Source organism: Ricinus communis, chromosome 10, assembly GCF_019578655.1.
Source record: "Ricinus communis isolate WT05 ecotype wild-type chromosome 10, ASM1957865v1, whole genome shotgun sequence".
NCBI classification, from domain to species: domain Eukaryota; kingdom Viridiplantae; phylum Streptophyta; class Magnoliopsida; order Malpighiales; family Euphorbiaceae; genus Ricinus; species Ricinus communis.
This window is the reverse complement of record NC_063265.1, coordinates 18,926,664-18,941,072: the sequence shown is the minus strand read 5'-3', so window position 1 is coordinate 18,941,072 and position 14,409 is coordinate 18,926,664. Positions and strand designations below refer to the sequence as shown.

The window sequence follows — 14,409 nt, the reverse complement described above, 5'->3', positions numbered from 1 at the left end:
TGAGTCCGATGGTGTGTTTGGATCGTCGATCGGACTCCGGCGGCTGGAGGCGAATCGATCGAGCGTCTCGGTAATTTTTCTCTGGCACGTTGATTTGGAATTCTTTGATTTAATTTGTGTCTATTGGTTTATGTTGAGTATTGGATGATATTTTTGAGTTAAAAATAATTGTTTGTCAGCTTGCCTGCCTCGTGTTTTGTGCCGTGTGGCGGAGTCGGAAAAATAGTGAAGTTTGGGGACCCGACTCCCATTGTTTGAATTGTTGGATATTTGAAGTGTTTTTCTGGCAGGTCCTGGATCCGTTTTACGGGGGGCAAATGTCCGTGTTGTAGGGGAGGTTCTGCCGAATTTTTGGTAGAATTTACCCGAATCGAGATTCTTAGACAGTCAGTCCTAGGAATCTAGACCTAGAGTCAATTGAAATTGTTCAGCGTAATTGATAAATTATTTTCCGTGATTAGATGATCTGTCTGTTCGGCTCGCTCCAACCGAGGCACCGGAGCAGAGTTAGGAGATCGCCCAATTCTGTGAGTTAAAGTCATTTAATCATTGCACTATTGCTAAGTCTGATTTTAATATGCTATTTTAAAAATTATGCTTAATACGATTATTAGTATCGCAATATCAATGATTTCATTTGATTATTAATTATTGAAAATAATATAAATATTATTATTAGTAATGTTATAATAATACAAATATTATTATTTTTCCTCACGAATTGCACGTTGCTTTGCCCTAAATTTTTAATCTTTATTTTGATAATGTGTTGAATGATTTCATTAGACCATGATATTTATTAAATGTGATGATTGCGATTTGAGAATGTGGCTTTCGTAGAACATGCCACCTGATGGATTACATCAGGACCGCGTGCGCACCGGTAATAGTAATGATCATGGACATGTAATAAGATTTTTATGAGTTCGCCTTGGTCGAGCATGGCTCTCTAGGCTGATCTGAGTAAATTATGGTAATAAGATTATTATGAGTTGTGCCCTGGTCGAGCATTACTCTCTGGGCGCCGGCTTATTTGGATACTTAAGTGACCAGACTGGAGATAAGGTCTTTGTTCGAGCATTGCTCTCTGGGCGCTAGTCTTATTGGAATAAGAGGGCTGAAAGGCTTAGGCAGATAGTGAATATTAAGTGACCGAACTAGAGTTAAGGATCTATTGGAATGAGATGCCGGAGTAAAGGACCCTGGTCGAGTATTGCTCTCTGGGCGCCGGTATATTTGGATACTTAAGTGACCAGACTGGGGGTAAGGTTCCTGGTCGAGCATTGCTCTCTGGGCGCCAGTCTTATTGGATTAAGAGAGCCAAAAGGCTACTAGAATTTGGAGTTAGGGTTCTACTGAGCCACTCGTCCTGTAAAAGTAAAAATATATTATTTATTTATTACGGTATGATTATAATATGGGTTGTATTTACGTGCATGGTTGATATATTGATTCGAATGATTAATATTTTCTATGAAGACTGCAATAGTCTCTAGATTATTTGATTTTAACTCACTCTCGAGACTGACAGTCTCAATTTTTTTTTCAGATGCGTGATTGTTAGTCTTCCCGTGACTCTTATTCAGTAACCCGGCTCCTTCATAATCGGGTGATGTATTTGATTTGGTATGTAAGTTGGTAAATCTTAGATTCTTCGCAGTAGTAATAGTAGATGTATCAGTTGTAAATTTTCTGAGATTCGGGTCTCGCCTAGTTCTTATGGCGTTAATAATAGTAAAAGTTGAGATGAGATTTGTTTGAGTTGTGAGTGTCAGGCTTACTACGGGATTCGGTGGCCTTACGCCTACCCATTCCCTAGTGCCGGTCACGGGTCCACAGAGTGGATCGTGACACACTGAGTCTATCTCGATTTTATAGTAAAGTTACAAGTTCATGTCCATATCGTTCATTTAATTAAAAAATAAAAGATTTAATTTTTTTTAAAATCTTAATAATAAAAAATATTCTCGTACCAAACAAATTAATTTATTAATTTATGATGATATAGTGCTAATATGACATTAATCATATTTACAAAATAATTCTTACTAATAATGTGTCTTTTAATAAAACAACACTATATTCCATTTGAGGTGTTAGATGAAATATATTTATCAGTTTCAGCTTGGTGGATTGGAACTAATAAATATTTATTTACTTAATATACAATCTTTTATTAGCTTGGTGGATTGAACCGACCGTGATATTAGACCTGAATTTTTGTACCAAATCGTTCTAAAAAACTGATACGATTCCGGATAGAGATTTTTATGTTATGGTATGATTTTGGAGATTTATGAATTTCTGAACTCCTTTACACCGTGCTCATCTCTAATTGTCACGACGTCTACTTTTAAATATGTTGTTGTAACACCCGGAATTTTTTTATATATTTAATAAATGAGTTATTTTCCATATCCAATTAGTTTGATTTTTAAGGAGTTAATTAAGTAAACTATTTGAGAAATGATTATATTTTGGTTATTCAAATTTTTTCCAAATGTATATATATATATATATATATATATATATATATATATATATATATATAAATAAAATTATATATTGGAAAAATTATGGTAGAAATTATAAAGGATATTTTTATAAAAGAATTTTGGGAAAATTTGTATTAAAATTGATTAGTAGTATTAAATTTTAAGTTGGAAATTGATTATTTAATTTAATTGTGTGTTAGGACTAAATTGGAAATTTATTTTGGAAATAAGGGTTGAAAGTATAATTTTATTTTTATGGGGTTTTAATGGAAATTTGTGAGCTTGGTATTTTTGTAAATAAATATGTCGGTCAGGGGTATTTTTATAATTGTGTATTTTCAATAATTCGGATTTGGCCCAAATTAAATAGTTAGGGGCTTAATTGAAAGGCTAAAAAGAAGTTTGGGGGTCAAATTGGAATTCCGCGGGATGAAATTGTAAGTAATTAAGAAAGTTGAGGGACCAAATTGCAATAAGGAAAAGTTTGGGGGCCTAATGTCGATATTGAAAGGAAAGAAAATCGGGGAGAGAGAAAGTAGATCGGGAGAGAGAGAGAGATGGTGATGGCCGAAGAAGAAGAGGAGGAAGGCGGTGGCGTCTGTGGTGGCGGCAATGCGGAAGCGGTCGAGTTGAGTGGCGATCGGCTCCTCTCGGCAGAAAGGCTCTCTTTTAAGCGGTGGTGGCCGGAGACGGAAGATCCGGTGGAGAGAGAAAATGGTGGCGGCGTTTTTGGGTTTTTCCGTGAGATCCGGCCGGAGGATGGACGATCGGAGGACGTATCCCGACTCTCCCCGTGGCGATCGGACTTCGTTTGCAAATCGACCGAGATCGTCCGCAAATTCTCCCGGATGATCGGGTGTCGGATCGAAAAATCAAAAGCGATCGCCGGCCGTTGTGAGTCCGATGGTGTGTTCGGATCGTCGATCGGACTCCGGCGGCTGGAGGCGAGTCGACCGAGCGATCGAGCGTCTCGGTAATTATCTTTGGCCCGTTGATTTTAGAAATTCTTGGTTTAATTGTGTCTATTGGATTATATTGTGTATTTGATGATATTGTGAGTCAAAAATAATTGTTTGTCAGTTTGCCTGCCATAGTTATGTTTTTGTGCTGTGTGGCGGAGTCGGGAAATAGTGAAGTTTAGGGACCCGACTCCTATTGTTTGAATTGTTGGATATTTGAAGTGTTCTTCTAGCAGGTCCTGGACCCGTTTTTACGGGGGGTAATGTTCGTGTTGTAGGGAGGTTCACGCGATTTTGTGAGAATTCTCCGAGTCGATATTCTTAGGAGTCTAGACCTAGGATTAATGATCGATTGTCTCAGCGTTTTGATAAATTGTTTTCCGTGACTAGATTGTCCGTTTGTTCGGCTCGCTCCAACCGAGGCACCGGAGCAGAGCTAGGAGGTCGCCCAATCCTGTGAGTTAAAGTCACTTAATCGTTGCACTATTGCTAAGTCTGAATTTAATATGTTATTTTGAAAGTTTATGCATAATATGGTTATTAGAATCGCAACATAAATAATTTCACTGGATTATTGAAGATAATATAAATATTATTATTAGTAATGTTATAATAATATCAAATATTATCAGTTTTCCACATGAGTTGCATGATGTCTTACTTTAAAATTGTTAATCGTTATTTTGATATAGTTGAATGACTTCTTTAGACAATAATATTTATTAAATGTGATGATTGCGATTTGGGAAATGTGGCTTGTAGAACATGCCGCCTGATGGGTTACATAGGTAATGATCATGGACATGTAATCGGATTGTTATGGGTTTGCCCACGAGCATGGCTCTCACGATTTGTGTAAATTCGCCGGAGGTAAGGTTCCTGGTCGAGCATTGCTCTCGGCCGGCTTATTTGGATACTTAAGTGACCGGAGGTAAGGTCCCTGGTCGAGCATTGCTCCTGGCCAGTCTTATTGGATTAAGAGAGCCGAATAGCTACTAGATTTCTTATTTGGATACTTAAGTGACGGTGGAGGTAAGGTCCCAGTCGAGCATGCCATCTTATTGGATTAAGAGAGCCGAATGGCTACTAGATTTTGGGGTTTAGGGTTCTACCGAGCCACTCGTCCCGTGAAAAGTAAAAATATATTTTTATTTATTTATTTATTAATTTTTTTGGTATGATTATAATATGGATTGTATTTACGTGCATGGTTGATATTTTGATTCGAATGATTAATATTTTATGTGAAAGAAATAGTAGGGTATGATTATAGTATGGTTTGATATACTGATTTGAATAATCTATGTTTTTTTTTTAGAAGAAGCAATAGTCCCCAGATTATTTGATTTTAACTCACTCTCGAGACTGACAATCTCATTTTTTCATATTCGTGTAGTCCTCTCGCGACTCTTATTCAAAGAATCCGACTCCTTCATCATCGGGTGATGTATTTGATTTGGTATGTAAATTGGTAAATCTTAGATTCTCCGCAGTAGTAATAGTAGATGTATCAATTGTAAATTTTCCGAATTTCAGGTCTCGCCTAGTTTTTCTAGCAGACCGAAGTATTTATGTAGAATGTAGCTATTAAGATAATTTGTTGTTTTAATAATATTAATTTGAGATGAGATTTGTTTAAATCGGTGAGTGTTTACTACTCTGGCCTTAAGCCTACCCATTCCTTCAACTCGTGACAGTTGTAATAGTTATTATATTTATATTTAATATAAAAATTAATATTAATAGAAAATATGTAACATATATGATCTATTAATTATTTAATTTATGTTAGAAATTATAATAATTTAGATAAAAATTGAGTAATTATATATAATGGTTTTCGGTGCTCAAACTCATCCTGACAAGAAAAAAGGGACAAAGCTTGTATATGATAAGTTATTGTAATAATTGTAGATGAAGTGAGAAGAGATATTCCTTTGGGGGAGGAAAAGACAAGAAGATGAATTATAGGTGGGCTTCAATCCCACAGAAAATATGAACTGAAGAAACATCTGACCTCCACAAGAATCACGCAGGAGACGTTCAAGTCTTAGCCATCCAAATCATTTTGATGAAAGCCTAGACGTATGGATGCACACAATAAAATTATCTAATGATTTCAAAGTTATTGTATTACATGGAAAAGCATATCAGAGACAAGGACAAGGTGATGGGAAAGAGATTGATTGAAGAACATCTAAGAAACTATTACTATATGGAGTGGTCCATTATATACAAACTAATTCTTAATCATATACATCTTTTTCAAATTATTAAGGAATCACTTCAAGTCTCAACTTACCTTACAGACATATAGAATTAATGCATGTGGTCCATTAATAATTAGTCTTGTGCCCATAGCAATCCCTCAAATAAGTATCACTTTCTTATTTTCTAAATATAAAACACTTAAATCATATCTCGTTCATCTAATTTTTTGAAGGAATAATGACAGAATGGTTGTTAAATTTTATACTTAATTCTATTTTAATTATAAAATTTAATTTATTTTATTTCAATTATTCAACTTTAATTACATTTCAATTAAATCATTTTACAAATAAAATATTGACACGTAATAAGAATTGCTAATGAGAAAAAAGTGTCAAAATATATCTAAAGAGAAAAGAGTGTCAAAATATATCTAAAGCTCAGTACTGAAAATTTCTATCACTCCATGGACGTAGAAATAAAAAACTTATTCATATCTTACTCATGTTTGCACTTAAAAAAAATAAAAAAATCACAGTGTCTTAAAATTTATGCCAATTTCAATGAATAAAAACGTTAAACTATTTTTAAAATTTTATCTAATAGCTTAAACTTTTAGACTAATTAATTCTTTAAGATGATATCAGAATTTTTCTTATAATCAAAAGTCTATTCGATTTTATTAGACTTTTATTAGAACATTTGGCAATAATGTTAATTGATTTGAAATAATATTTCTTTTGGTACATAAAATCTGCTAGTTGCAACTTGGAATTGATTGAAATAATTTAATTGAGGGTTCTGATCATGATAATATATAAAAGGATGCTCTTGGCCTGCATGTAAATAGTCAAAATGCAGTTGGTACACAAGACACTCTTGCTTATGCTTTGATAGCACCGACGAGAGTGGTCCTGAAAAAAATCATAAGAAAAGAGCCCAAGAAAAAGAAAAAAGGCCTAAAAACAAGAAGTGCATCATGCCAAATAATGTATAATTTGTTTCTGCCTTTTCTTCTTAATGAAGATGATAATGTATAATCACAGTATCCTCTTCCTTTTCTCTTTCATATATGCTTATGCTCTTCAAGGATTCATTACTCATAATTAAATCCGATCTTGAGAGATTGTCAGTGTTTCTGTCCTACTATAGATGTATTTTACCTTGATGATGAAATGATAAGAGATTCTTCTCAAAACAAATAATTAAGCATGAATCACACTATGTGCGGTGTTCCATGATGTTGCTTCAACCCACCAAATCTATACCAATAATTAGACGAACAAGAAGGATAAAGAAAACCACTATGTTCACTCTTATATAAGCATATTTGTAAAAATATCCTGTTCAACATTTCAGCGATGGCTGATATACTGCAAGATTACGCCTTACAACTACTTATCTTCCTGGGCTCTCTCTTCTTGCTTCAGACTATCTTTGCCAAAACTCGTAACAAAGCTCACCTCCCACCAAGTCCTAGGGCCCTGCCAATCATAGGGCATATGCACCTCCTAGGTCCTATTCCTCACCAAGCTTTTCACAAGCTCTCAACTCGCTATGGACCTCTGCTTTACTTCTTCATTGGCTCAAAACCTTGTGTTCTTGCTTCCACTCCAGAAATTGCAAGAGAAATCCTTAAAAATAATGAATCTAATTTCATGAACCGCCCTAAAGTAGCCAATCTTCATTATCTTACTTATGGCTCAGCTGATTTTGCCACCATACCATATGGACCCCATTGGAAGTTCATGAAGAAACTCTGCATGACCGAGTTGTTGGGCAGTCGAACGCTAGACCAGTTCCTGCCGATCAGACAGCAAGAGACAATGCGGTTCTTGAAGGTAGTATTGAGTAAAGCTTCAGCAAAAGATGCAGTTAACATTGGTGGAGAGCTGATGAGATTGACCAATAACATAATGTCGAGAATGGTGCTTAGAACAAGGTGTTCTGGAAAAGACGATGAAGCCGATGAGGTGAGAAAGCTAGTGAAAGAGTTGAACGAGTTAGGAGCAAAGTTTAACTTGTCAGATTCAATTTGGTTCTGCAAGAATTTGGATTTGCAGGGTTTTGAGAAAAGGCTTAAGGATGCTCGAGATAGGTATGACAGTATGATCGAAAGGATCATTAAGGAACATGAAGAGGCAAGGAAAAAGAAGGAAATGGATGATGGAGGTGATAGAGTGAAGGATGTGCTTGATATTTTACTCGATATATATGAAGACGAACACGCAGAGAGAAGATTAACCATAGAAAACATTAAGGCATTCATTATGGTAAGTCAGTCTTCTAACACAAGCATGAACATAGGGAAACAAATTGCAAATTCTGATATTTCTGCCATTTAAAGCATCATCAACTTTCACAGTACTTGAACTTCTAATAGTGAGCCTCAGAACCAACAATATTTGATATTGCAACAGATTCAAAACCAGCTAGTTGAAATCAAATATCACAAAATATGCTATATTATCAAGCATATTTCACAATATTACAAATGTTTTCCTTTGATACATCAGGCACTAGAAATATCTTTCAGAAGAGATCTCCACATACAATTTTGCACATCTGAATTTAGAACATTTATTATGAGTTCACGTCATCAATATTGTCCTCCTTTTATTCTATTTCCTGCCAAGAAAATGTACAATTTGCTTTCACTACTCTGTCTGCTAAATGTCTATATGAGAATGTGATTAGTTGTCCCTCATATTGGAGGATTTACATTCAACAGGAACCGGAATGAGAGATGAAAAAAGTTTGTACGGAGTTCTTTGTGATAATGCTAAAATATATATACTGTAATTAATTGAAAAGTAGATACCGCAGTTAACTTTTCAATTTCACAGAACATATTTGGAGCTGGAACAGACACATCTTCCATTACGGTGGAGTGGGGACTAGCAGAGCTCATCAATCATCCACATGTGATGGAGAAAGCAAGACTAGAGATTGACTCTGTTGTGGGAAATACCAGACTAGTGGAGGAATCAGATATAGCTAACCTTCCCTATCTTCAAGCTATAGTCAAGGAAGTACTAAGGCTTCACCCCACTGGGCCATTAATTGTGAGAGAATCATCTGAAGATTGCACTATTGCTGGCTACACAATTCCAGCAAAGACCAGACTATTCGTTAACATCTGGTCACTTGGCAGGGATCCAAACCACTGGGAAAACCCACTTGAGTTTAAGCCGGAGAGGTTTACTGGTGAAGAATGGAGCGCAAAGAATAATATGCTTGACGTGAGGGGGCAGCATTTTCATCTCTTGCCATTTGGGACAGGAAGAAGAAGTTGCCCTGGTGCATCATTTGCACTGCAATTTGTTCCAACAACTCTTGCTGCTATGATCCAATGCTTTGGATGGAGAGTTGGTGACTGTGAGAATGGTACTGTTGACATGGAAGAGGGACCAGGGCTAACACTTCCCAGAGCCCATTCTCTGGTGTGTTTCCCCGCGGTTAGGCTCAGTCCATTGTTGTCAATCTGATCATGGTTCGTGAAGATGCGAGTATTATTAAGGTTATGAAAACTAATCGCAGAACTGTTTGTTAGAACTGGATGTTGAACCTACTCTGGAAACTTTAAAAGGGGTTACTGTTATACTTTGTATATATTTATAATTCAAGGAACTTCTCTCTGTTCTGTTCATGTCCCATTTCTAGTACTATTTTCATTTTTACTATCTCATCAGGAGGCACTGTTATGTTATATGAAATTAGCATAGGCTCACTTTCAATTTTATTTTTTTACATGCTGGTTGGATTTTAATTTTAAAATCTCAATTTTGAAACAATTTCAATTAAAGTTGACTGCATAAACTTCCAATATTTGAATACATTTCCATAATTTATAGCACAAGGTTGTTAAATTGCAAGTAATTATTTATAATAATATGTTTAAGGCTTTAATTAATATTCATCAAAAAATTATTTATAATAGTAATTTAACTATCAATTTCTTTATTTCCACATAATTTCCTAATTTCTTTTGAAAATAGCAGAAATAATCGCTTGAAAACAGTGGTGACAATTTAAGTAGTTGTACTTGAAAGAGATAGATAATCAGGCAAATGAGACTCTTCAAGAGATTATATTATTATTTAAAGAAATCTCAAGCGATTTTTATCTAGTTAATTCCCTTAAGACAAATGTTAATTTTTTATCTAATATCTTAAAATCTCATAAATGGAACATGTATAGGAGTTATTCTAGAAATAGTACTAATTAAAATCTCTTATAGTATAGATTACAATCTTCCCAATAGTAGAAACTTATTATACTTCAACAAGGGATTCTGCAGCACAAAAGAAATAGAGGAAAAAGTTCCAAAGTTCGGGCTTAATTAGCAGCAATCAAAAGATTACTCACATAAGCAAAGCTGCCGCACCACTTGGCAGCTAATATCCTTTGCACAATGAAGCTTTCCCAAATCATCTTTGAAGGATGCCAAAATAAGAACCAAGAGCAAATTGTAACTCTAAAAAGAAATATAAGAATTTCACCAGATAGTGGCAAGTTGATTTTTAACATCAAGAATAAAAATTTAAAATAAATATATATATAACAAAGGCATCAACAAATATGCAATATAAATATATAGAGTCGCATATAAAACAAAACAAGATAATGACTAGGCTATAGAGCAAATAATTAAACCTATATAGTTATGGAAGCAGTATTAAATGTTTGGAAAACATACACAAAAGATGTATTTGCTCTTATGTCTCAAACTGGCCTGCAATGATGGATCACTTTGGAGTTTTGGCATAATTTGGCCTCAAATTAAGATGAATCAGTCACCTTCAGCATTTGCCTGGCCGGCTGCCTGCCCGCCTGCAGAGAGGACCAAATTTTAGTGTTAGAAATTTTGAAAATAATGCAAGGACATAACCCAAATAATAAAGAAATTTAGACGAAGTTGGGAGAAAATAACACACTTGGAATAAGAGGAAGCTGTTCCAATATCACCTGCACATCCTTAAATATCTCTAATCCTGTGGCTCACCATAGCTATTCAATTTATCCCATTGAAAGTTGGGGAACAAAAGAATTCCACAATTGGAAAGCTTTCCTGAAGAAAGTTTTGGCTGTTAACCAAAAATTTGCGAGCTTCTACCCAGAGCAATGTCACAACTTGCAATAAAATTTGTCTAACAGGCATATATTCTGTGTAATGGAAACAGTCAAGACCAAGAAACCTATGACGTTGCTTCGTCAAATACTCTTATGTAGCTTTGCATTTGAATACACTAAAATACTTATTAACAGAACATTAACAAACAAAGAAAGCAACTTAAATTTAAAAAAAACAAAATCAATCTAATTTATTTTCTTTTATAATATTTATTCCTGTACATCTTGCCGTGACTGCCGTCTTTAGAATCCTCTCCTTTTTTCTCCCAGCACCAAGTGAAATTTTTATCAATAAAAGAAGGGATTCTTGCCTAAACAGCTCCCCTTTACCTTTTACTCAACCAATTTACAAAGATTAAAAAATGGCTGATTTCCAGGAGTACATGATCCTTCTTCTCGTATGGCTAGTCTCCATGATTGTGGTGAGAGCAGTACTAAGAAAATTTCAAGCGAAGGCTCATCTTCCACCAAGCCCACCAGCCCTACCAATCATTGGACACCTCCATCTCCTTGGTTCAATACCTCACCAAGGCCTTCACAAGCTTTCAATCCGCTATGGACCCTTAATTCACATATCCCTTGGCTCTATCCCTTGTGTTGTTGCTTCCTCCCCTGAGACAGCAAAAGCATTCCTCAAAACTCATGAAACTTCGTTCTTGGATCGTCCGAAAATGATTGCTGTTGATTACCTTACATATGGCTCAGCTGATTTCTCCTTCACTCCTTATGGACCATACTGGAAGTTCATGAAGAAATTGTGCATGACTGAACTTCTTGGAGGACGAGTACTAGATCAGCTCCTTCCAGTCAGACATGAAGAGATAAGGCGGTTTTTGAAAATCATGCTAAAGAAAGCAAATGCAGGAGAGTCAATTGATGTTGGAGGCCAGCTTATAAGGGTAACCAATAATGTAATATCAAGAATGATTATGAACCAAACATGTTCAGAAGATGAAGATGAAGCTAATAACGTCAGGAAATTGGTGCAAGAGACGGCTGAGCTAACAGGGAAGTTTAATTTGTCAGATTTTATTTGGTTATGCAAGAACTTAGATTTGCAGGGATTTGGAAGAAGGATGAAGGAAGTTCGTGACAAATTTGACACAATGACGGAAAGGATCATAACAAAGCATGAAGAAGAAAGGAAGATAAAGAAGGACACAGGTAGAGGAGAATTGATGAAAGATTTACTCCATATTTTACTTGATATTCAAGAAGATGAGAACTCAGAAATGAAATTGACAAGAGAGAACATCAAAGCCTTCATCCTGGTAAAGAGTCCTTCACTCAAAGAAAACTTTTAATATCTATTATCATCTCCTTAACTCATAAATTGATAATCAAACAATAGTCAGTTGAAATCCATTAAAGAATTCATTTCATTTGAGAAAAGACACAAAAGAGAAAGTAAAATAAAAATGATTAAATTTAAAGAGGTTTTTTGATATTATAATTATTTACTTACTAATATGGAACTCATTTGAAAATTCTATTTATTTTGTTAGAATTTAATTTAGCTATAACTAATTCTATACAAATTTGATTATATAGAATTCTAAACTAACTTTCCTTTGATCATTGCACATAAATTTTAGATTTATAAATAAATTCCATAAATTTTACAGATTTCAACCAAAATAATATAAACCTTAGTTACATTATAGCCTTTCTTGAGAATAACAATATGTATAGATGACTGGCTATATAAATTAAAAGTTAGGTGCAAAGATTTTACGACTTCCAAATCACTCCAATGTCCAAAATCCTAGTCAACCACTGCATCTTTTTTATCAGCAATAAATTCTACTAGAAACTATATCTTTCTGAAGTTGCTTCCTGCAATCAATAAGCATTTCTAAAATAGGAACTCTATGACTTAGTCCACTCTATAGTGAACCAAATCCAGAGTAATCAAGTTTCCAATGAAAGCAAGGTATCAAAATCTTATGCAATCAATAATGCAACTAGAATTTTCAGTCTGTTATTTGATGGAATGAAATTCTACTTATAGTTCTGACAAAAGCAGCAGGAAAAAAACTATGATTTGTTGCTGTTTCAGAGAATCACGGCAAATAACCTGAAACTTCTGCATTGAACAGGATATTTTTGCAGCTGGGACCGACACATCTGCCATTACGACAGAATGGGCACTAGCAGAGCTAATAAATCATCCTGATATTATGAAGAAAGCAAGAGAAGAGATTGATTTTGTAATTGGAAAGAGCAGACTAGTTCAAGAATTAGATATTCCTAACCTCCCCTACTTACAAGCTGTAGTAAAGGAAACACTTAGGCTTCACCCAACAGGCCCACTGATTGTAAGAGAATCAACTGAAACTTGTGCCATCAATGGGTATGAAATTCCTGCAAGGACTCGACTGTTTGTTAATGTGTGGGCACTTGGAAGGGACCCAAATCACTGGGATAATCCACTTGAATTTTCTCCAGAAAGGTTTATGAATGCAGAATCAAATACAAAGAGTCAGCTAGATGTCAAGGGGCAACATTTCCATTTGCTGCCATTTGGGAGTGGAAGAAGGGGGTGCCCTGGAACTTCATTAGCATTACAAATGGTACAATCCAGCCTTGTTGCTATGATCCAATGCTTTGAATGGAAAGTTAATGGAGGGAATGGCACTGTTGACATGGAAGAAGGACCTGGTTTAACTCTTCCAAGGGCTAATCCTTTAATTTGTGTACCGGTTGCAAGGCTAAAGCCATTCCCATCATTCTGATCGATCAAGAATTAATAGGTTTTGAATCCATTACTCCTGCTTGCAACTAAATGCAGATTCTTAAAAAACCCAATCCTTGATTTTCTTATTTTCATGCATAATAATCACAAATATACACAAGTAAATAAAACACGTATGCAACTAAATTCAGAATTTGTGAAAGTTAAAGGTGCAAAACAATACAGCTTGTGTAACTTAAAGAGAGGTGAAGAGGAAAAATCTAAAAGCATTGCCAAGGCTATAGCTGTTTGATGAGACACCCGTTGATCAATAATAATTGAAAACTGAATCTGTTGATAGAACCCGCCATTTCTTGATGGCGAAATTTTTAGAGTGTTGGCAGCATATTATATAATTAAGGTTCAAAGACCAGAACACACACATATAAACACTATAATATGCACTGTATGTTGATATTTAGGGATTTGTATCTCTCCTACATTGCTAAGTTATTAATTTTGAGGAGTATTTCTCTCACATTGCTAAGTTAACAATCTTGAGGTACCTTCCAAGCCTATATAATAGAGACTTCACTTTGTTATTCATTCATCCCAAAAATAAGAGAAAAATATTAGAGAGTTAAACAATTATTTTTCTCCTATTACAAAGAGAGAATTTTAATATTTTCTCCTTTATAAATAGAGAGTTTGTAACTCCTATTATTTTCTTATAGTAAAATTCTTCTATCCTTGCCCGTGGTTTTTATCCTAATTTGTTTAGGGATTTTTCACGTAAATCTGTGTTTCTATTGTGTATTTTATCTTACTTTATCTTTATTTTCTCAAATTATTAGCTGTGATTTTGCTCTATCAGGTTCATATTTTTCTACAATTGGTATCAAAGCTTGGTTGGCAAGAAATTTCTTAAAATTCTGTG

At 34.9% G+C, this 14,409-nt stretch overlaps 2 protein-coding genes across 2 annotated transcripts; both read left to right on the top strand.

The window, feature by feature from the left end:
- Positions 1–6,724: 6,724 nt before the first annotated feature.
- LOC8277509 (3,9-dihydroxypterocarpan 6A-monooxygenase) lies at positions 6,725–9,314 on the top strand. Its single transcript, XM_048379818.1, has 2 exons — positions 6,725–7,938; positions 8,512–9,314. The coding sequence occupies exons 1-2, from the start codon at positions 7,027–7,029 to the stop codon at positions 9,151–9,153; spliced, it is 1,554 nt and encodes a 517-aa protein (XP_048235775.1). The 5' UTR covers positions 6,725–7,026; the 3' UTR covers positions 9,154–9,314.
- Positions 9,315–11,075: 1,761 nt separating this feature from the next.
- Positions 11,076–13,646, top strand: LOC8277508 (cytochrome P450 93A3). The gene is made up of 2 exons (XM_015727364.3): positions 11,076–12,069; positions 12,898–13,646. Exons 1-2 carry the CDS (start codon positions 11,161–11,163, stop codon positions 13,531–13,533), a joined length of 1,545 nt encoding a protein of 514 aa, XP_015582850.2. The 5' UTR covers positions 11,076–11,160; the 3' UTR covers positions 13,534–13,646.
- The last annotated feature ends 763 nt before the right edge of the window (positions 13,647–14,409 follow it).

What these genes read in the sequence shown, in the direction of transcription:
- LOC8277508 (XM_015727364.3), top strand. Translation starts at nt 11,161, where the DNA reads ATGGCTGATTTCCAGGAGTACATGATCCTTCTTCTCGTATGGCTAGTC. An exon ending in ACATCAAAGCCTTCATCCTG is followed by an intron (nt 12,070 to 12,897) that starts GTAAAGAGTCCT and finishes TGCATTGAACAG; the next exon opens with GATATTTTTGCAGCTGGGAC.
- LOC8277509 (XM_048379818.1), top strand. Translation starts at nt 7,027, where the DNA reads ATGGCTGATATACTGCAAGATTACGCCTTACAACTACTTATCTTCCTG. An exon ending in ACATTAAGGCATTCATTATG is followed by an intron (nt 7,939 to 8,511) that starts GTAAGTCAGTCT and finishes TCAATTTCACAG; the next exon opens with AACATATTTGGAGCTGGAAC.